The sequence below is a fragment of the Euwallacea fornicatus genome, chromosome 1 (genome assembly GCF_040115645.1).
Source record: "Euwallacea fornicatus isolate EFF26 chromosome 1, ASM4011564v1, whole genome shotgun sequence".
Lineage (NCBI taxonomy): Eukaryota > Metazoa > Arthropoda > Insecta > Coleoptera > Curculionidae > Euwallacea > Euwallacea fornicatus.
Genome location: NC_089541.1, coordinates 8,120,739 through 8,142,548, shown reverse-complemented (window position 1 = coordinate 8,142,548; position 21,810 = coordinate 8,120,739). Strand labels below are relative to the sequence as shown.

The following is a 21,810-nucleotide window of genomic DNA, read 5'->3' as shown; positions in this document are numbered from 1 at the left end:
GTCTTTTTACTAATTGTTTGACGTCCAATACGTATTTCTTATCATTTAATGGACATTTTCAATATACTTATAATAGCGTACGCATTTGTTTTAATGCTCAGTATAGAGTTTTAGACCCTTTTCATGTTGAATTTTATTAGTGTCAGTGAAAAGTAAACTAAGACAAAAATCGTAATGGGAACGACTTTAAAACGAATTATGCTTGTAGTTGTGTTATCGATTGGAATTTCCATACCTTGGGCAGGTTGGTTCATGAAATGTGACAAAGTTTTAAAGCTTAAAATATCTGTTTATTCCTTTGTTTCACAGATGGTCATGCTATAACCAATCATCAGAACCATAGTAAGTAAAAATAACATATTTTACATTCAAAATCATCCTCTGAGTTTTCTTTTTTTGCTATAGAGGAAGGGTTTAAGGCAGAAATTCACGTTAACGGATTCAGAGAAAGCTTCTTCCGCTTACCAGCGACAGTATTAAATCTTGTCAAACATTTTCTAGTACTTCCCAAAATAATTACGAGCACAGTGCTCAGATTTGTAACAACCGCAGTAATAACAATGGAGCAGGTTGGAGGAAACTCTACTACAGCAATTATTGGCATAATCAACCAGGCTGGAATGTTAATCGTGGATGAATTGGTAGCAATAGGAGTACTCCAAGGAAAAACCATTGAAAATGTCTTAGATTTGGTCCAGAAATTAACTCTGAAAGTTATTACGATAGTATGGAATATTGTGGAAAAAATTAGCGCTCTCATTATGGGCAATCTTGAATCTATATTCAAAAGCACTAGCGGCATACGAAGGATATTCATGAAAATCACTAAGCTACCAGTGCTAAGCAACATCGTGGAAATTATAAAGCCTTTCAAGCATTTGATTAAGCTTATAATTGGGACTCAGATAAACACACTAAGGACATTCATCAGTGAAGAATTGACCAAACATGACGATTTCTTCACGCCTATTTTAAACGGTTTGTCCAGTAGATTTCTGATATTGACCAACGCTTTGCATGCTTTGGTAAATGGCGATTTGGATGGATGTCGAGGATATAATGATAAAACTTCTTCACCAACGGGAGATATGCAGTGGCAGCTCAATATGTGGATTGAGAAGGTTAAAGTGATCGTTTTGAGGATATTAGGGTTCGTAAATTTAGCGGACAATGTTCAGATTAAAATTGACGGTGAGTGAAATTATCTTTGGGAAATTTTGAGACAATTGAGCTTTCAAGTATGTTTTTTGAGTTTACAGCGGATTGAGTTTTGTAGTAAATACTTTTTCTGTAACGAAATTTTTTCTCATTACAGGATTGTCTACCTCAGAATCGGTTTCAGAAATTTACGAATCTACAGGTATGTACTTGTTTATCGTCTAATCTTGATATCTTCATTCTCTCATCCTCCCTTCTTAAATTGGCTACAGAATTTACTTCGTAATCTCCACTCTGCATTCCTGCTATGAGCTGCCATTAAGATTTAATGTCAGTATCCTCATTGTCACTTAGTCAGATTAGTTCAGAGTGTAGAAAATGAATCGTATAAAATTATACCGTACGGCTCTAAATTTTCCCCGTGTTAACTAATTTAGATAAAAAAAAATGTTTAAGCATTAAATAGGACGAAAATATAATCTTTTGACGTGTATTTATTTTTCTACTATTACTAACGTCACTGGTAGTACGAAATGGCCGATTTGTTGTGACATCGATCACGTGACATTTCAAATTAAATATCTTTCAAAACTATGGATTCAATAGACTGTTTGTGAGCATAAAATCGAAAAGAAACCAATTTCCTATTTACAAACAAGTTTTTTTTATTGTTTACGTGCAATTATATGGTCATTTCCCGTATAAACCAATAACACGCGTACCACGTGTATAAACAAAATCATAAACACGTTCTGGAATTCAGCAGTTTCAGCATCTTTTTATTATATAAAGTCAGGTATTTAGCATAGGAGGATCATTATTATTATTACTATCATCCGTTAGTCTAATTGCTAGTACATTTAATATAGTCTTGCCATAAATTGTAACTTTTACTTTTTTTAAATAAATATATATATTTTTTAAGAAGTTTTCATTGAAAGAAAACTTAACTCTACCATTGAATGTAGTTTCGAAAGACTTTAAATTTGAAGTGTTTCTTGACCTATGAGTCAATTTAAAAAAAATCGGCCATTTTGTATTACCGATTACGTAACCAACATTTCAAAAAAATGAGCAAACGTCAAAAATACTATTTTATGTTGCTTTGAAATATTAAAAAAATAATAATTAGTTAAAAAGTTAATAGGAGGTAGAATTTAGAGGTGCGCTGTATAAATAAGTAATCGAAATAGGCATATGACCATGTTAAATCGCAGCTATCATATTTTCATTGTTTTCTCGTTTCAGGTTCTTCACTAGCTCCATTTAGCAGCATCGAATGATCTTGGCAAGCGAATTGAGCAGGCTAAAAAGATCTGTTTACTGTAGGCTATTGTAATGGTCAATCAATAAAATGAACAGTTTTTCAAGTTAAAGCAGTTTAAGTGTGTAATTTCTGAACTAAAGCAGTGATATAAGCCTTTCAAAAAATAGTAGTTTTGGGAGTAATACACTATTTCGAATAAATGATAGCTCATTAGTCAACATTAAGATTTATTTTATTTGACATTATATTTTATAACTTACGTACAATAAAACTGCATTAAAAAAGTTCACATCTAAATGGTACTGTTATCATACCTATGGCTCAACTTAGATATGATAATAATATGAAATTAACAATATTCATATTTTACATTATATTTATTGTTACTTCTATTCCTCTAGCTGATATCTACATCCATTTTACTGTCCACAAAATCCGCTTTTTGTCACCTGAAAAGTGCAGTGTCGAGCACTTTCCAGCACTTTTTACCTTTTTGATTAGTGCTTTTTACATATTCTAAGGCACTTTGCCTGGCCCAAGACAAGAAGCAAATTTTGTCAACTTTCTGTATATTTTTTTAGCATTTATACAAGGCGATTTATAACAATTTTAGAAACCTCGTAGGCCAAAATATACATTAATTCTAGTAACCTTGAGGTATTGGTACAAAAATAAGTTACTTATCTTCATTTTTGCAAGTGGATTGGACAATGGTTTTGTGACGAATGAAAAAACAGCAAAACATTAATTAAATAGAACAAGGAGTGGCTAATTTTGATTGTGATAAGCATGAGTGCTTAGGTGAATTACAGCTTAAGTGCCAAAGTTTTAGTGTCTTGATAAAATTATTTGGTGGAAAATTACACATGGTAGTTATTTAGTAGCAGGTAAAATCGGAATAAGACTTCTTTCCAGTCATAATAACCTAATGTGGTGACTTTGAGTGTTTTTTTTTGTAAATGAAATACCCTGTAGCTTGGGGAAAAAGTAAATAGCGGCCCATTGCTTTCCCTGTAAATGATTGTACATCACATTATGTTTTTGGTTCTCTACTACATAGCTTTATAACATTATAAACTTTTATATTACACAACATACATCTATTTATTGCGTTTTAATAATTTTAGGAATATTATATTGTCTATCTATATGCATAGGTACACTACTTACACATCGCAAAAATTCTCAGTTTCCCATTTTTATATGCATATCTCGAATTACTTCTTAATAATACTCAGCGGAGTCTATGCCTTATGTACAGGCGTAATGCAAGAAACTTTCATCGAATAAGCATAAAAATACGGAGTTAAAAATGTTCAATGAAAGTTTATTACAGTGTAAATCTCTTAATCTAATAGTTGATTGATTTTTACAGATGCATATCACAGAAAATAGATTTCAGATTTTTGGGTAAATTTGTGTTCCTTATGCAGTTACTAGCGAAACCTGATTTGATTTTTGTGGAACAAATATTCGTTGCTCAATGATTTTCATTTTTTGTTCAGAGTTACACACAGTAATTGCAATTAATGTTTCCATACAAGAAAAAGTTCAGAATTGAAATTTAGGAACTAGACGTTTTATATTATTTATAAGCGAAATTATATACATTTTCGAAATCATTAAAATTTGCACTTTGGAACCTGAATAGATGATAAATTTTACTAAGTTTAAAGTCAGCATAGAAAGAAAAATTGAAATCTTCTCTCCGAAACTCAAGAAGAAAAGTAATATTTTCCATAAAAAAAACTATAGTGGAGAGTTTTTCAATTGATTTTCATCAGTTTCATATAAACGGTGACTAACTCAAATTCACAAAGTGAAGAGCTCACGAATCAATTTTGTTAATAAAAATGAAAATATATCAAGAGATTGAAACACTTGGTCTATAAACATTATAAAGTTTGAGCTAACATAACTTACACATTGTGTAGCTTGTAATTTTTTTTATACACTTTAACATTTGACAACAAAGACCAATTTAGCTTACTGACTAAAATATATCTAAAATTTTACAAAATGTTATATTCTTAATTTCCTATATTTATTTCATATACTGTTTTGTATATTTGAGTCATTAATATGCTTCAAAGTAGTTGATGCAATCTAGATCCACATTAAAATGTTTGATATACATAGTCAATGTTCACATTTCAGCGCTCTTATTTGCAGTTACGGTCGCATGGTTACCGAGATATTTAGGTAATACTTGGGGCTTTGGGAGCCTCTAAGGTCCACATGTATGCTTGGAATTAAGCCAAAGGGAGATATATATTTACAGGGACAAATCTTATAGGTATTTTAAAAATTGAAACTCATTACCAAAATCTGAAAAATTGTAACAGATAAAATACAAAATAAAAAGATAAATTTTTGTAATAAATGACCTGCAGTTGCTGAGGACTCAATATGGATTATACTCTGTAGATTACAGCATATAACGCGATCTGTTTTCGAGTTGTATGAACTGAAAATGAAAATATAGTAAATCGTTATTAATCCAAAAAAGAGAGACTAGAACTTCTCATCACCTTGCCACATCAAAAATTGTATCTAATTTTGGTTTCACTCTTAGTTTTATTGAAATAGAGGTATATCAATATCTTATAATAGGAGGTACAGTAATTAAAGGCCGAATTACTAATATGAAGTTTATTTTGCCAGCAACGTATCGTTCTTTGAGATTTATTGGCAGTCTTGAAGCTGCATCTAATTTTTATATACAGACTGTATGATTGAAAGCTTTGCACTTGGTTTATTTTTCTCTATGCAGTGGAATGAACATAGTGAAATAAAATCATTCGTGCAAAGATGATGCAGTTCATTAGGGAAGTCGACAATCTTATGAGGTATGTTTCTGGCAAAGTGCTCTATTGCGAATCGATAATTGGGCCTTTATTGTCTTAGAATTACAAACCGACAAATTTAACATTAATCAATGCAGTAAATGAATAGTATTGTTTCATTTGTACAAAATAGAAAGCCCATTTGGCGGAGATATCGTAAAAATTCACAAAAAAATTAAAACAAATTAGATACTATGTACAAAATGACCATATTGCATTTACAGTTAGGTACAGGAATAATACGTATTTTCTAGCCTACCCTCTTTAAGCTAATTTCTTAACAAGACATTAATTTTTCACAAAAAATAAAAATGTAGCAAATTATACACAGAGAAAAGAGGAAAAAGAAGTTCAGGTTAGTTCGGGTTAGGCATGGCATTCCTATTATCAGGTTTTATTAATAAAAACTTTTTCACATGTACGAGTTTTAATTATTTTGATAATTAACTCAATGTTCTTGTAGTATTCTTACAAGGCGTACTACAGGCCTTAAGGTTAAAGAAGAATTCGGATATTGATACAGAATATGGACGATACTCTATTCGGAGATACCTTCGTATTGTACGTAGTAACTTATGACGCGGTTGATCTATTTAAAATAGAAATATACTTATCATACATACACAAATATCATGAGCAGCTCTAGTCCTACTGCATCTAACTGCACAGAAGATGTAAGACTCGAACTTCAGAAGGAAACATAAAATCAATGGAAAATTTGCTAAAGCGTAGAATGGGAGGAGATGCCTTTATGGGCCAAAACCAAGGCCTAGACTGGACAATTTTGGGTCTACGTGGTGTCCAAAATAAGGCACTGCTTGTAAATTTCGGAAATCGTACGAGGTACAAAGTCTCCTAATGCAATGTACTTTATTATTATCTAAGTCTTCATTATTCTCAGATATATCTCAGCGATCGTCTAAAGTCGAACTTACAAAGGTATATTTACCTTTTGGGTAGTTGAAGGTGAAAGAAAAAAGTTACGTTTTGCTCTAAGTTAGTTCAGGTTAGATTGGGTTAATCGAAGAAGTTTCGTTACAATATGGTTAGATTCAATATTTTATGCCCCCCCTCTTGATGTCGGTAATAAGTACCAATTTTTGTACAGAGTTTCCAAAATATATGCATAAAGGCGTCTTTTCGATGGATTTAGGGAGTATTGGCAAAAAGATAATCGAGAGGTGAAACCTGATTGCACAATCTCAGGTCCAACTTTAGAGAAAAACTTGATTGAGTTTAGAAATACAGGGTGTTTTTGAAAAATATTCCATGTTGCTATGGTACTATGTTGCGATCACCATAGAAGATAGAACAAAAGTTCAAATAGTAATTTTGGCATTAAATTTCAGTGATACGTTTGAAACTCTCCGATTTAGAACCTAATGTAAGTATCTCTCGTGTCTCCAGGTATCTCCGAACAATCCACATTAGGGAGTGATCTTTAAAAGTCATTGATCATTTTCATTTCTAGTACTACTCTTTCGTTACTGCTGCTGCTTTCATATTCCACTATAGGAGAAACCACGTTACGTGGTCGTTTGTCTTCGGATCAGTCACACTTAAAAGTGACGTTCTTGGGCCCAGTTCCGACGGCCGGCGCCGCCACAATGGCCGCCAAACGAGCCGCCACCGGCGGCTCACTATCCGAAGGCATGCGACCACTTGGCCGCCATCATGCAAGGCCACGTACCCCAAAATGGCGGTTGCGACGTGCATAATTTCTCCCGCACAAAATTTTTTTAAATGCATGTCGGAATTCTGGACTAAATATCGTGTAGATGATTGGATTGAGCGTTGAATTGAAATACCCCAACCACAGGAAAATGGACACCATGTATTTCTTGAAGATCTGAGCGTTGATGGGCATGATCACAGCCATTATGAAGAATGGCAACCAGCAAAGCACGAACGCGCCGGTGATGATTGCGAGAGTTTTAGCCGCTTTGCGCTCGCGCTTTGAGTCCACTCCATCGCGAGCTTTTCTTTTCACTGGATGATGTTGAGACTGGTAGGTGAGGCAAGAATCTCCAGTGGTTGTGGGAAGATCTGCTTCTAAACCGTTGGCAAATGACGTCTTTTCTGGGCTAGAGTTGTTGGAAGAGACGTTAGTAAAAGCGGTGGTGGTGGTTGCCTCCGAGATGGTAGGCAATGGTCTACCAATGACTGTAACCACTGCTGCAGCAATTCCCCCTGAAATAATTTTTTTTCTGATTCGAAACAAACGAAGAAAAATAAAATCTATAATAATGATAATCTGACCGAAACGAAAATGATGAATATCGACTTCTAAGGCAAATACAAGACGTTTATCGGTGACTAAAAACTCATTCGCATGGGCCTTGCCGAAAACTTTTACAATTACAAACAAAAACTATGCAATTCCGAGCTTCATCATTAAAGTTTTAATTATTCGGCAGCTCGCTCAAATTGCTCTAAAATTTAATGGTGCTATTAAAAGATTAGAGTCTTGCGGAAAATTCTATATTGCAGGGTTTATAATTTTTAGGCCGGAAAGATAAAAGTTCATCGCCTTCTCAAGCATTTCTTGAGACATATTAAGAGTCAAGTTGCTGCAAAGCTGGCATTTTCTGAAGCATCTGTATCAACTAACGACAAGAAGTATTAAGCTGTGTGCTTTTTAGCCGGTTAATGCCAACCTTGGGGCGTGCATGATAGAGGGATATAAGACAAATTTCAGTTCATAATGCGTGTAATATGCAAAACTTAGTCGTTATTCAAAATTTGTAGCATCCTTATGAAAATTACAAAAACTAGAAATTTAAAATTTTACTTTTAAAGATTAGAGCCACGGACGATGGGTTGATAGAGGAAATTCGGAAAAAGTTCTTAAAAATTATAGTTTTATTGACCTTATAGTTAAATCTCTTGCAACAAAAAGGAAAAATAAAGTGTGAAACAGCCATGTGAAATGAGTTCAACGTCTGCACATTGTGACATATGTAGAGTGCCAAAAGTCCCGTAAAAACTCGCTAAAGTTGAAGCAAAATATTTTTCATGAAAATGCTGAAACACGTGTAGACTGTTACTAATATAGTAAATCAATATAATTTTTCATTTTTTTCTTATGGAACTCTATACAGGGTCATTCACGGGGTCCTATTCAAATTTTACGCGGTTCTAATATAGCTCGAGATCTGAAATTTTGGTTACTGATGTAATGAAGTTTGATCTGTTGAATTAAAATATTGGTATCGTTGCGACGTTGACAGATCCATTTGTAACTGACAACAACTTTGTTATTTTAAATGGCACACCCTGTATTTTATTACATTTTCGAATTTTCCCGAAGATTTAAATCCCAGTTTATCTATCATATGCCACAGCTATGATGAACCGTTTTCGAAATAAATTATTTTTTTGACTGATTTGGCAACAAACAGCTCTAAATTGAAAAGCGCATGTCTTTTCAGCTATCACAGTTAGAGAGTTGAAATTTGAGCTACAGACTCTTATTAATTTTTTTGATCTTTTAACATTATATATTTTTTAAATTTACATGCAGGGCGTGTAAAAATTAGTGCGATATTAGAAGGATATAAGTATGAGCATTAAATGAGAATCTTAAATACAACACCCTATATTTTTGGATGTCATCTGAAAAATCAATAAATTATCTATCGAAAAGTATTATACATTAATATAATTGTTTTCAGTTGTTTTTGAGATATTGGCAAATATTTTTTTATAATTTTTTTATAAATATTGTCAGCAAAATCTCTAATTTTATTTATATTACGTAGATCTAGTTTATTATAAAGGATGTTACAATTTCGTTTATTCTACGTTGTTAACCCATAACCACCTCCTAACCGAATCAACAAATAAGTGGTGCCTTTTACTCTCAAAGATTCTAATATTTATTTCGAAACCGGTTTATCATAGCTATTGCATATGATAGATCATCTGGGGTTTAAATCTTCCGGGAAATTCGAAAATGTAATAAAATACAGGGTGTGCCATTTAAAATAACAAAGTTGTTGTCAGTTACACATAGATCTGTTAACGTAGCAACGATACCAATGTTTTAATTCAACAGATCAAACTCCATTACATCAGTATCCAAAATTTCAGATCTCTAGCCATATTAGAATCTCGTAAATTTTTAATAGGACACTCACTGTGAATGACCTTATATATATTATGACTGCATTTGAGCTCTTTGAGACTTTGAAAAAACCTGAACATATTTCACGTAACATACTCATGTCTGAATTCAACAGTTTTCGAAAAAAATAATAAAAAATAGAAATAACGATAGAAATATTAATACTCAAAAAATAACATTACAAACTATTATAACCGAATGTTTTAATTTTTCGAACTCTGCCCTGTTAACTTAGTTCTAATATGAACTAACCTGACAGTGGGAGGATCGCTATACAAATTCCTCAAAAACTTTTTTTATCATTCTAGAAGGTATTTGCTGAGCTTCTTGAGTAATTTTAGTTTTTAACTCCTATATATTGTTGCGTTTATTTAAATACACTCTATGTTTTAGATAACCCTATAAAAAAAATGTTCATAGGGTTGAGGTCAGGGGATTTAGCAGGCCACTTTAATTCCCATATTGTGTAAATACTTCAATAACTGGTGCATTTAGGTACATGGGTACGTTAGATGAAATATGTTCAGTTTTTCGAAAAAAACTAAAAAAGTTACACCATACCTGGAATTCCATAAGAAAAAAAATTAAAAAGTATATTTAGTTACTACATGGAAAGTCGCGTATATAAGCCTTTTACGTCAAAAAATGTGCAACAAAAAAACAACATTTGGCGTGTTCCAACATTTTCATGAAAGATATTTCCTTCAATTTTTAACGAATTTATGTGGAAATTTTGGGTTTCTATGTATCTCTCTAATTTCATCGTTAAATTCAATTCCCTTTGGGTAACAGTAGCACTCGCCAAATTTTTAATTAGGAGGTTGTCAAAGACTTATAAATAAATAAATCGCAGAAATATGTCTTAATAAATCTTAGAGTTTCGGACTTTACCTGTGAAGACCAGAGACGTAGAAGATCGAATTGAGGTATTGAGGCAAGTTGAAGAAAGTTTATATAATATTTAAGTTCAAAGAGGGAAAAGTTCAGTGAAATAAGAGTATCTATTGAGAAGTAGAGTTTTCTTATGAAAAAACTTTAGAATTATGAGTCTATAACTTGAATCGGAAATGAGCAGGTAAACTGACTTAAAAAAAAATAGCGTACAGTTCATCAGTGTGGCCCAACTCGTTCAACTTACTTTTTCCTTTTTTTTTCAATCTGAATTAAATGATGCACCTCTCGATTATTATTGCTAATTCTCAGAACTGCACGTTTGGATCACGCCTCTTGAAACTTACTTAAATTTTGCTGACGCTTCACAAACCCCGTTTAAACACTTTACCACCGGTATGACAAAATTTCAGAATATTCAAAGTAAGTCGTGAAGAGATTAATTCTTCGAAACATAGGGGTGTCCCCTAACCGGAACCAATCGGATCCAACCCGATCTAATCCATCTTGAAATGCTTTATTTTTTTTTTTTACAGAAAGGTTGTTCTCAAAGCGTTTTGAACGCACACGAAACACAAACGAGCCTATTTACTGATTTCTCTTGGTCTTTCATGACAATATCCCCGAAAGGGCCAAAAATCTTCAAATGCCAAAGTACTCGAAGGTAAAAACCAATTTAAGTTAATCCAGAAGCGGAGAAACCGAGAGGGCCTAACCAAACGGCAACGAGTCAAACGGTCACCAAACCGATTAAATTCGCCTAAAATAGACGAAAGGAAATGTAGAGCAAGCTAAGATAAGTTAAATTGATTTTGTCGTTTCCTTTTGTCTGTTCCTAAGATGCAATAAAGACATACTCATTTCGGTTTGAATCCCTATTGTGTGCTATTGAATGCCTATTATTACTCTCAGTGTCTAAATCCCTGATCTATTCGTGTTTGTCTGGAAAACTTTGGAGGAAATTGGTGTTTAGATAAAGAGAGACCTGTGGGATAATATAAGGGCTTTATAAGTTTCGGACCAGGTAAAGGTAGATTTGTTCTATAGAGGGTGTAAATGAAATAGTACCTATTTTGAGTACCGATTTAATGTTCGAAAATATGAAAAAAAGTTGGTATGGGCGCGCAAAAACCTTCCAAACGAGTTACGACCGTTCCAAGGTGGCGTCCAAGAAATGCAAAAAGGCGTGCGAAACCAGGGAGGAGATACATTTATTAAAAATATTCCTGTATCCTTTAACGTTTATGAAAATTTGTCATTGGAATATGATTTCTTGTCTGAAATTACGTAGAAAAGGTACTCTTGATAAATTGTCGTAGGACGGACCGTTTAAGAGAAATGTCGCTTTAAAGGAAACGTTGCAAGGTAGGAGCAAAACTGGGCAGAGAAATATTTTATTGATTTTTTAAGCTTTGTTATCGCTTTATACATTCTATGAAAAAAAAGTTTTGTTTCGCTAGACAAATTCACTCTCCGATTTGAGCTTCTTACCTTGCAATGCTTCTTTTAAACCGGCATATCTATTAAACGGTTCTTCGAACGATAATTTATCAAAAGTACCTTTTTTACGTAATTTAGAGACATAATAAGAAGTTATATTCCGATGTCGAATTACTATAAAAGTTAAAGGATATAGGAATATGTTAAGTAAATGCAGTTCCCTTCTAGTTGCGTGCGCCATTCCTCATACCTTAGGGGAGATCTTCGAATAGTCGTAACTCTCTTAAGAGGCTTTTGCAGACCCATGCTTATACCAGTTTTTCTTCATATTTTCGGCTGTAAAATCAGTTCTTAAAATATATCTTCTTATTTCATTTATCCTCTGTGTGTTTAAAGCGGATTGGTGATTTACGTACGAGCGGGGGTTGTTGGAACGGTGAAGTTTCACACTAGTCTCGGTTAAAACTAACCGAGGCAAACGTTTATCCTTTACTATCATACGAAAATCCTTAGTTAACGTTTCCGTGATAAATTTGTCATCGTCCTCAGAACAGCTGTCTAAAACTCAACGGAAAGTGAATATGCAAAATGTGTGAAGCACTTTGATATTCCTCTTTTGAGTCTCCCCATTGACCGAGATTAAAGGTCGAAATTTTCTCCACATGATTTTCATTATCATTACTAAAGGTTAATTTGCGGTAAGTCATTGGTATTTAACAGCATTCATCCTTTATTCAGGTTTCGGACGAAAATCCCTTGTTAACCTTTCAGTAACAAATTTATCGCTGTCTTTGGTACAGTTAACTAAAAAAACTAAAATGTATTGAAGGTGAATATGTAAAATGTGTGAAGTGCAGAACGAAAGAAACGTTAAAAGGTTTATAAAAGGCGTGTTGTCATCGCCGGAAGGATCTGAATCGGAACTTTTAATACGGTTAGCCTATCTAGGGACTTGCAGTGCTTTCGTGAGGGAATTTATAGATTTCAGATAGGGGTCATTTTTAGAAAATCAGCTGATGTTGCTTTTCTTGTTCCGAGCTTTGCCAAATTCATAAAAACCTGTCCATAAAAACAGTAAATAACTTCTGTACAGTAACATTCGATGTTGTAGTGTAGTACTGAGTAGCTGAGTATATCCGCAGGTTCGATTATATAAAATTTCGAATATTTCTCAATTTCAAAGGTTCATAGTTTGCACTTTTGTATGTCAATTTTATGGAGTCTATGTAGTGTTGCAAGAATGAATGCAGTGGCACTGCTACTGCCGTAATTATATGATATGGGGTTTTGGTTAAATTGGGGCAAAGCAGGTGTTCAGAACGTGATTAAAAGAAACGAAACCAATTTCGATTATTTTCGGAAGTATCCGTTTTTATTTTTTTTTTGATATTATTGTTCATCATCTTCAAAAACCAATAATACATTCTTAGGACACTTTTCTATCTTTTCCTGGAAATTATTTTATTCGTCATATTTGCCCTTTCGTTCCTTAAATGGGTATGCAGTATTTAAACACAATTTTTTTCAAATGCGGACCTGTATTTTTTCGAATTTTCAAGCAGCTTTTGAATTCACAAAACTCACGCTGTTTTACCTGTTATTAAATATTTGCGACGATTTTTATGAAGTACTTTTAAAGACGAAATAGGGGATGCCTAAATATGAATAAAACAGAATGTAGCTAGGGGTTACCTGTGCCACTCGCTGCGGCTAATCCTCCAGCGATTCCGCTGATAGCAGGATTCTTCTCAGTTTGTTGAGTAGGATTCATCATCCGTCTTCTCCTTATGCGTTTTCGTGCCGTTTGAAATATTCTCCAGTAGAGAATCAGAATCACCTGGGAACGTTCTTAGGTTTATCAAACTCATATTATTGTTGGTCACTCACCAACAGGGGCAGGTAGAAGGACGAGGCAGTTGCGAATATCTGATAATACAAATCCTGACTGACCAAACATTGCTTGTTTCGTATTCGGTCATTCCACTGGGGATCTTTCCATCCGAGCAGTGGAGCGATGCAAACCAAAAACGACACGACCCAAATAATGAAAATCATCATGCCTATTCTCTTTGAGGTCCTGTGGTGGATGTATTCGACATTCGTCACTGCCCAGTATCTGGAAGAGAAAAGATTATTTGACGTAAAAACGATACGAAATTAGAAATTGCCTTTCAGATGAAAGGACGGATGTTCTCTTGTGTTATTTGTACTGAAATTGGAATTCGTTAAACGAGAGGTTCGGTATGGGATATTGGAAGAGCGGTTGAGACTTTGTTCATGCAAGAGCACTCTTTAGAGCGATGTAGAACAGGAATTTTTTAATTCACTGTTTGATCCTGTAAATTTACATTTGCGTAATTTCTATATGGATTCGCGTTCTGTTTTGAATATTTTTGGAGGTAATTTTTAATTGAAATATTTTAGCATAAGAAAGATTCCGCTTTAGTATATTAAGACCATAACGAATCGGTTTATGCAGTACAGAATTACATCATTAGATTATATCTCATATATGATAATGTCTTCGTCAAGATTTTCATTTTTAATAAGATCTCGAATACCAATTGCTCTACGAGGAAAACTCCGTGTGCCGTGAAATGTGCCATTCTGGAAAACGACGTTCATATTCCGTAACTGCTTCAAACGCATTATCGTTAGCAAATCCATAAATAAAGATTATATCAACATACCGTTCGTTGGTAAACATTGTTAAACACCTTTCTCAAAAAAGACCTTTTATAAAAGGCCATTAAAATGCAAGTGACTATTACATGCTAGTTCGATGTTTGTTCGAAATTAGCAAACAAAAAATACAATTCATTTTCTCGTTTTTTATGTATGTATAAAACTAAACAGCATTTTCCTTAACTTCAAGGAAATTATTGCATGGCTTTTTCCTGAATTTTCCTGAGTCGTCGGTTTGTAACTTGCTTACACACGTCGAAGAGGAGCGTAGGTGATACAATGTGCTAAAGATCTATTCATGACTTTAAACACTTCTAATTAAGTTTTCAGGCAATATTAGAGCGCAGAATAAGTGCTTCGTGATAAATTTTATTCTATTTTACCTGATGTGCTTAAGTTTTTGCAATGCGAAATTGGAAAGTCGCAACTTTAACAAACATATCATTGAAAATAGGGGAAAGAATTGTAGCATCAGGGGTTTTGATACTACTTTAAATATATGATGTTGGTTATATCTTTGTAATGAAATCACAAGTCAGAGAGAAGGTATACAAGTTTACGTTTAATAATACTGAATATACAGAGAATGATAGAGTGACTTATGAATTTGATGAGTGCGGACACGACGACTGCGTTACAGTGACCGACCGTACCCCAAAAAAACAAAGGCGAGAAAAAAGAGAGCCCTCCATGTCCTTGTCCATCCTTAAGTACCAACACCCATGGTGATAAACCATGGGCGTACTTTGGCCAGGGTGCCATCTGCACCATTTGCCGCATCAAACCATGGCGTCTTAACTGGGAATTGGAACTGCAGCTGTGGGACCGACAAGGTCTATTGCGGGGATTTCCAACATCGACAGGGCATGGCATGGGAAATTCTCATGCTCTAGCCAATGCCTACCAGTGCCGTGCCTCAGGGGGTATATCTATCTTAAACGTAATTCCTACTGTCTAACCCTTATCGAACTTAAACTTAACGCATATTTACAAAATGACTAGACACGAAACTAAAGCGCAGGGTTAGTTACGTAACCCTACAGAATTATTTGTTAAGTGTTTAAAAACCGGATCCTTATGTATGCGATTTTTTTGTCGGATGTGATCCGCAAAATCATCTCTTCAGGCGTTTGGCTTTCATCATACATAGAGGACTAAAAGTTCAACATAAATGTGTTAAAATTGAACGAAATATCTTTCATGAAAATGTTGGAACACGTCAAATATGTTTTTAGTTGGGAATTTTTTGACGTAGCAGACATGTGTCCAGAGTTACCTATGTAGTATATAAATGTACTTTTTCAATTTTTTTTTACGGAACCCTATGTACATTACGACATTTTTAGTTTTTTTAAGAAATTCTGAACATATTTAGTGTAACATACCCATTTCTAAATTTAACTGTTATCGAAACATTTGCGCAACATGTCAACTAAAGGTGCCCGTTAGATCGCCTGACCTCACCTCTATGGACTCACAGGACAAATAAAAACATTACTTGACTTGTTCCTGCATTTTCATAAAAAACATTTCCTTCAATTTTTAACGAATTTATGCGGGACTTTTGGTCGTCTCTCTAATACTCTTTATCCTATATGCACTTTTTATGGACTTCTCTCCAATGCCGACAGCATGCAATTGAGTCAGTTTTTAATATGGTCTCCCCTACGGGGATTTACACACACCTTAGCTTTCACGTTAGTCTATGCACCTGGCAACAATTTACATTTAAAACTTCAAAAAATGCATTCGTCAACGACCTTTCTTTTGGAAAAATATATCAAAACATTCCCTCCAGGGCAACATATTTTAATTTAAAGCGTACAATAGAAATTTCAGTATTCTGACGTTGCTAGTAGGTACATACATATCAATACATCACTGTCGGAGGGGCAGCTGGCCATTGTCTGAGCACAACTTGCAGGTATTTTCATTTTCCCGGAAAATCTAAAAATCAGATAAAACGGCTCCACAAACCTTTTCAACACCATTAAAATCGGTAGTAGTTTTTTCCGCTGGTTATTTATGATCATACTTTGTTCCGGTTATGGAACATGCATTAATCCATAACGGAGTCCTAAAGGAGAATTTTTGCGACAAATCCTCCTTCTAATATATTTAGTAGAAATTTGTTCCTTCTCACTAAAACTCATAAAATATATTGCTTTTAAAAGGTGGGTAGTGAGATTAGAAGATATTTCATTACAAGGCCCCAACGAAGATAAATTGAATTTTCTCCTCTTACATGACGTCATTTATGAAATATGACATTAAACACAAAAAGGTTCAGCAATCCTTGCTGACGCATTTCGAGGAAATTAATTTTAGGTTTGTTCAAATTTCCGTCTTAATTAATTTATCGGATTTTGTTATATAAAGAGTTATCGTGAAATATTTTTCTCCACCGATTAGATGCTCAAAGGTTTGCTTATTTACAAAGATAATTCCAGAACTACCCGACCTGCCGTATAGGTAGCGGTTTTTTATTAAAAATTTGCTTATATCACAAAGATCTAACTTAAAAAAATATATGTTTAAAGTTCTACGTTGATTTGTGTTCGTTCTGGAGCCGTCTTTAGTGAATGCTCTTGGAGATTTTGTTCAGATTTACTACGTTCATTTGAAAGGATCTTGGCCCATCTAGCATCAACGCAAAATTAGATTCTATTCTGGGGGAATCTAATCGTTCCTTAAACACTCTAAAATATTAAGTGGCAGAGTTTTAGTGTGCTCGTACGAGCTGCCAAAACGAATTTTGCTGAGTGGTCGGCTCAATGACAGGCCAGATCTAACCCCTCTACGTGTTATGGCGGAAATTCACAAAACTGTACTGGAAAATGGGAATTTCTCGGAGTACTGTACATCGCATTTTGACCGAACAATTGGATATGAGAAAGCTGTGCGCAAGATGAGTCCCGCAATTGCTCACAATTGAACAATAACAGCGCCGTGAGAATGTTTCAAAAGAGTGCTTGGCAAAGTTTCGCAACAATAAAGCCGAGTTTTTGCGTCGATTCATAACCATGGATGAAACATGGGTCCATCATTTCACACCTGAGGCGAAAGAGCAATCAAAACAATGAACTCAAAGGGGGGAATCGGCTCGAAAAAAGGCGAAAATTGTTCCACATGCACTAAAGGTGATGGCGTCCATTTTTTGAGTTGTTTGTGGGATAATTTTGATTGACTATCTCTCGAAAGGAATAACAATAAAAAGGGAAAAATATACAAATTTATTGCAACGCTTGAGTGAAGAAATTAGCAAAAGGCGAACGTATTTGGCGAAAAAGAAAGTTTTGTTTCAGCAAGATAACGCAGCAGTCCACACTTCCGTCGTCGGAATGGCGAAACTCCACCAACTTGCTTTTCAGCTTTTCCCTCACCCACCTTTTCGCCAGATTTGGTCCCCTGGACTTATTTTTTATTTCCAAAATTGGAAAAATGGTTCGATGGAAAACGATTCGTCAATAATGATGATGAAGAGGTGGAGTCTGAGGTTGATATCCATTTTCACACATTCGAAGCTTTTTACTATTAACAAGGTATAGAACATCGCTGGGAAAAGTACATCAATCTAAAAGGAGACTATGTGGCAAAATAATGTAATATTTTCCTGTTGAAATTATGATGCGACACTGCTTGTATTTTGAATGTTTTGTTTCAGCTTGCTTTTTGTTCATGTTGCAAGAATTTAGCGATTTTCTTGGTTCTTTCTAGAAAGGGCCATATGCGAACTCATCTGGCAATCCTTTATTATAGATATCAGACTGGGGTAGTTCTTGGTGAAAGTTCTTTCTTATTGCTTGCACGTGTGTATTGTCTAATTCTAAGAACCTTAGCTGGCAGGTCAATTGCATTGGCTCGTTTTTGTTTTTGTAAGTTAGTTCATTTTTGCCACTCGTACCATAAGGACTTACTCAATAAAATTCTCACTACTCTGTAGAAGTGTATATTTCTTGTTCTCAACGGAGACCAAAAAATACCTCAACATTTCCAATATGTTTTCTTTAAGAGTTAAGTCGGGTACTTCTGCAACTATCCTGGTACATCATCGATAGCACTAGGCTTGATCGATTCACTTTCGAATAATAAAATTCATCACCAAAACCTACAAAGTCATCCGTGCAATAATAATTCGGCAATTTAAGAGTAACGTAGTATAGCGACGGGAAACCTAATTTATCTTCGTAAAAGCTTTATAACCTAAAAGCTTTTCTCTTAGGGCTCTTAGTTTTAAGCTATATTCCAGTCTATTACGCACAGTAATGTTCCCGTTAGTTCAGATTTAATACACTACAAACAGGAAATAAAATTGATACGATGGAAATTCGAGCTCCACGCCATTAGTTCCATAAACTGGGCCCATTTAGGTTAGCATATTATTATGTGTTTGGGAACAGGAGTAATTGATGCTGAACATGTCAAACCAATTTGAGTTGGTTTCCAACATTGCCATCCTATGCAAACCGATATAATGGAAGAGCTGCAGTTGTATTCAAAAAGCACTCGAAACCATCGGTGTTTCCGGTTTTAAAACTCTTGGAAATTCTTTGTTTTCTTTTCCCATTTGTCTTCGAGTGCCCTCGTTGGAAACTCTTGAAGGGTTTAAAAGTACAGGCTTGTGCAAGATGTTCGCATTAGATATTAGGGGCAGCATATGTAGAATATCTTAAGGGAGATGAGGTGAATGGATAAGATTTACATGGTTAAAGGAAGAGGGAAGTAGTTGCATGCCAAGGAATTATCTACGAAATTGATTGAGTTTATTGACCTAATGCGCACAAGAACTTCTCCTCAGAGGGCATATTGATGGTGTAAAAGATTCGGGAACCGTATCTAAAATAATCTCTTGAGCAATACATCCTTCGTTCAGTTTTTAGAAACGAGTTAATACCTGAAGTTAACCAATCAGCCAATTTTATGAATTTTGAAAATTTGCAAATAATATTTGAAAATCCCGTGGAAGTGATAGGAAATTCAAATCCCTGTAAATTTCTTGGGCATGGCTAGAATAAGTATGTCATTTTCGTTACGTCCGTTATTAAAACTTATCAAAAACATAAAAAGGCTAAAAGCGGATTTTTTAATTATTGCTATTTTTAATTAAATTGTTTTTTCATTTTACTTTAATTTTGCTGCCGTGCCTCCGTGATAATGTCAATTCGATATTTCAGATAAAAGAATGTTATTTTTGTATAACGCATTCACTTTGGTAGTTTTTGAATAAAGAGCGCCTAAATAAAATTTTGTATTAAATTAAGGCTAACTGGCAGTTCTTTAGAACATACCATAGTATTTGGCGAGAATGCATTGGAAAATTAATAAAAAGTGATAGAAAAAGTAAAAAAGATTTATTAATTAAGCTCTCCCGCACTTCATAGCGACGTTTTTAAAGCGGCGAATATATGAGGATCTTGTTTTGGTTTTTTTAACGATATTTCCAAGAGGCTCTTGCCTATTCGACAAGTTGTTGAAAATGTAAAAAGAAATAAAATTATACTAAGAGCCAGGAAATGCTTAAACCCGATGGAAACATTTTGATAGCAGAGTGGAAATCCTACTTTTACTCGATAATATAAATCTGGAAAGACAGTTAGTATTAGCTCATCCCGGATAAGGAAAATGTATATAAAAGAGGAGAAACGTACTATCGGTCGTAATGCAATTTAATACACGTTACAGCAATTTCATTTAGGACTCTAAATTATTCCAGCAAAAGGAATGTTTGAGGTTTCTACCGCATAAATGGTAAAATCGATCGGGTTGGTCAGAGAGTGCACTACATTGCTGTTTCATTTGATTTTAATTCCAAACCGACTCCATCAGATAATTAAAGTCACTCCCTGTCTTCCATGAAACTGGTCTTAAACTATTTATAGAAACTTTCAAATACAAAACGATGTTCAATATTCTGTGTGAGAAAATTGATTAGCCGAAGTAGAATCGACGTGGTGCGGCTCAATCTGAGAGCTGATTATTTCTGCTCTATATATCCGATTTATGGCATTCACTCGAGTTTAATCTATTATAGAATAAAACTGCTAGTAGGGATTTGTGGCTACAAAAAACTTTTTACAACGCTTTGACCGAATGTTAACTTTGAACGCGGTTGATCGAATCAAAGAGCGAAGCAATTTACTCTTTCGACCAACCAAAAGAGTTTCACTTTGAGTACCGAAAAATAAAGTCAACGGGGTTAGCTGGATTTTATTGGCTTTAAACTTTGACCTTCCGATTTTTTAGTTTCGGTTTTATGTTGCAGCACGAGGAACGCTTTCAAAGTTTTATTGGACATAAGCTAACAAAATTGGGTTCTAGATTGAAGTAAAAAGTGGAGTATATCAAATATTGATAATCGTGAAACTCTCCACATTTACTTTTCTCGTAATTATTGTAATGTCTGAACTGATGAGTCACCACAAGCCGCAACAAAGTGATGGGTAAGAGCCAAGTAACCAAAGGCAATAAAACATACTCAGTTTCCGTATATAACCATATATCTGTATCCTTTACCAAATGACATTTTCCAACACGATAACACAAGGCCGCATACTGCGACCACGACTTGAAGGTACCTGGAACAAACGCAATTGGGAAGGCTGCGTTGACCTGCATCCTCACTGGACCTGACACCTATCGAACATCTTGGGGACACGATGAGTCGCTATTCAAACCTCCAAACAATTTGAATGACGTATGATTCTATCTTGAGGTAGCACAAAAGGAAATATGAAATACCCCAGGAGGATATTGGACATTTGTTGCAAACTATGCCGCAAAGAGTACATGCTTGAAATTCTCTACGAGGTAATGTTACTCATTATCAATTTCATTAATAAATCTTATTTTTGTTTTACTGCAATTCTAATCATTTGATACTCTGCAATAAAGCTTTATTGTGCCAAAATTACAAGGACTTAATTACAATATTATTATTACGAGGTACTTCTTTTTATATGAAAGTGAATGTATATAAAATGTCATAAGCTTGTCCAATTGGGCATTTTATACGTTCCCTAGTGTGATTAAGATTAGAGATGTGCAAAAGGAACTCGAGTTTAGAGTATTTCAGGTACGTTTAGATTTTAGGTCAAAAACAAAGTTGCGCAAGGAAGTACGATAAAACGTTATTTGTTGTAATTGCAATAAACAGACTGAGTATCTTCGGTGGATCATCGTCTCCATCAGGTGGCGAAGACTATTTCATTCCAGTATTCGAAAAATTACGCACTTCAACGTCGAATACAGTCGGTAAGCCGCGTATGATATTCTTTTAGAAATTTTCCATTTTGACCTAATGAAATCACCGGCATGGGGCAACAACTTCCATTTTCTACAAGTCTGAAAGCTTTAGAAAACCCAGACGCAATCATAAAGCAATCGTGAATAGAAACACC

General features: G+C 34.5%; 2 protein-coding genes across 6 annotated transcripts in view; one reads left to right on the top strand and one right to left on the bottom strand.

Moving 5' to 3' along the window:
• Nucleotides 1-83: 83 nt before the first annotated feature.
• On the top strand, nucleotides 84-2,534 carry LOC136343006 (uncharacterized). Its single transcript, XM_066289399.1, has 5 exons — nucleotides 84-244; nucleotides 310-342; nucleotides 406-1,191; nucleotides 1,316-1,360; nucleotides 2,407-2,534. The coding sequence occupies exons 1-5, from the start codon at nucleotides 175-177 to the stop codon at nucleotides 2,439-2,441; spliced, it is 969 nt and encodes a 322-aa protein (XP_066145496.1). The 5' UTR covers nucleotides 84-174; the 3' UTR covers nucleotides 2,442-2,534.
• Nucleotides 2,535-2,639: 105 nt separating this feature from the next.
• The window catches only part of LOC136341163 (5-hydroxytryptamine receptor-like), a 142,423-nt gene continuing 123,252 nt past the window's right edge, over nucleotides 2,640-21,810 (bottom strand). For all 5 annotated transcript variants that reach the window (XM_066286116.1, XM_066285869.1, XM_066286209.1 and 2 more), the window contains 3 exons: nucleotides 13,616-13,844; nucleotides 13,421-13,565; nucleotides 2,640-7,461 (listed from right to left, as the gene is read on the bottom strand). In XM_066286116.1, coding sequence (XP_066142213.1) covers nucleotides 6,944-7,461; nucleotides 13,421-13,565; nucleotides 13,616-13,844 — 892 coding nt within the window. In that variant the 3' untranslated portion in view covers nucleotides 2,640-6,943. The remainder of the gene's footprint in view (nucleotides 7,462-13,420; nucleotides 13,566-13,615; nucleotides 13,845-21,810) is intronic.

Excerpts from the sequence above, each read along its gene's own strand:
- LOC136343006 (XM_066289399.1), top strand. The coding sequence starts at position 175 with ATGGGAACGACTTTAAAACGAATTATGCTTGTAGTTGTGTTATCGATT. Across the intron at positions 343-405 it reads AACCAATCATCAGAACCATA|AGGAAGGGTTTAAGGCAGAA; the intron begins GTAAGTAAAAAT and ends TTTTTGCTATAG. Across the intron at positions 1,361-2,406 it reads AGAAATTTACGAATCTACAG|GTTCTTCACTAGCTCCATTT; the intron begins GTATGTACTTGT and ends TTCTCGTTTCAG.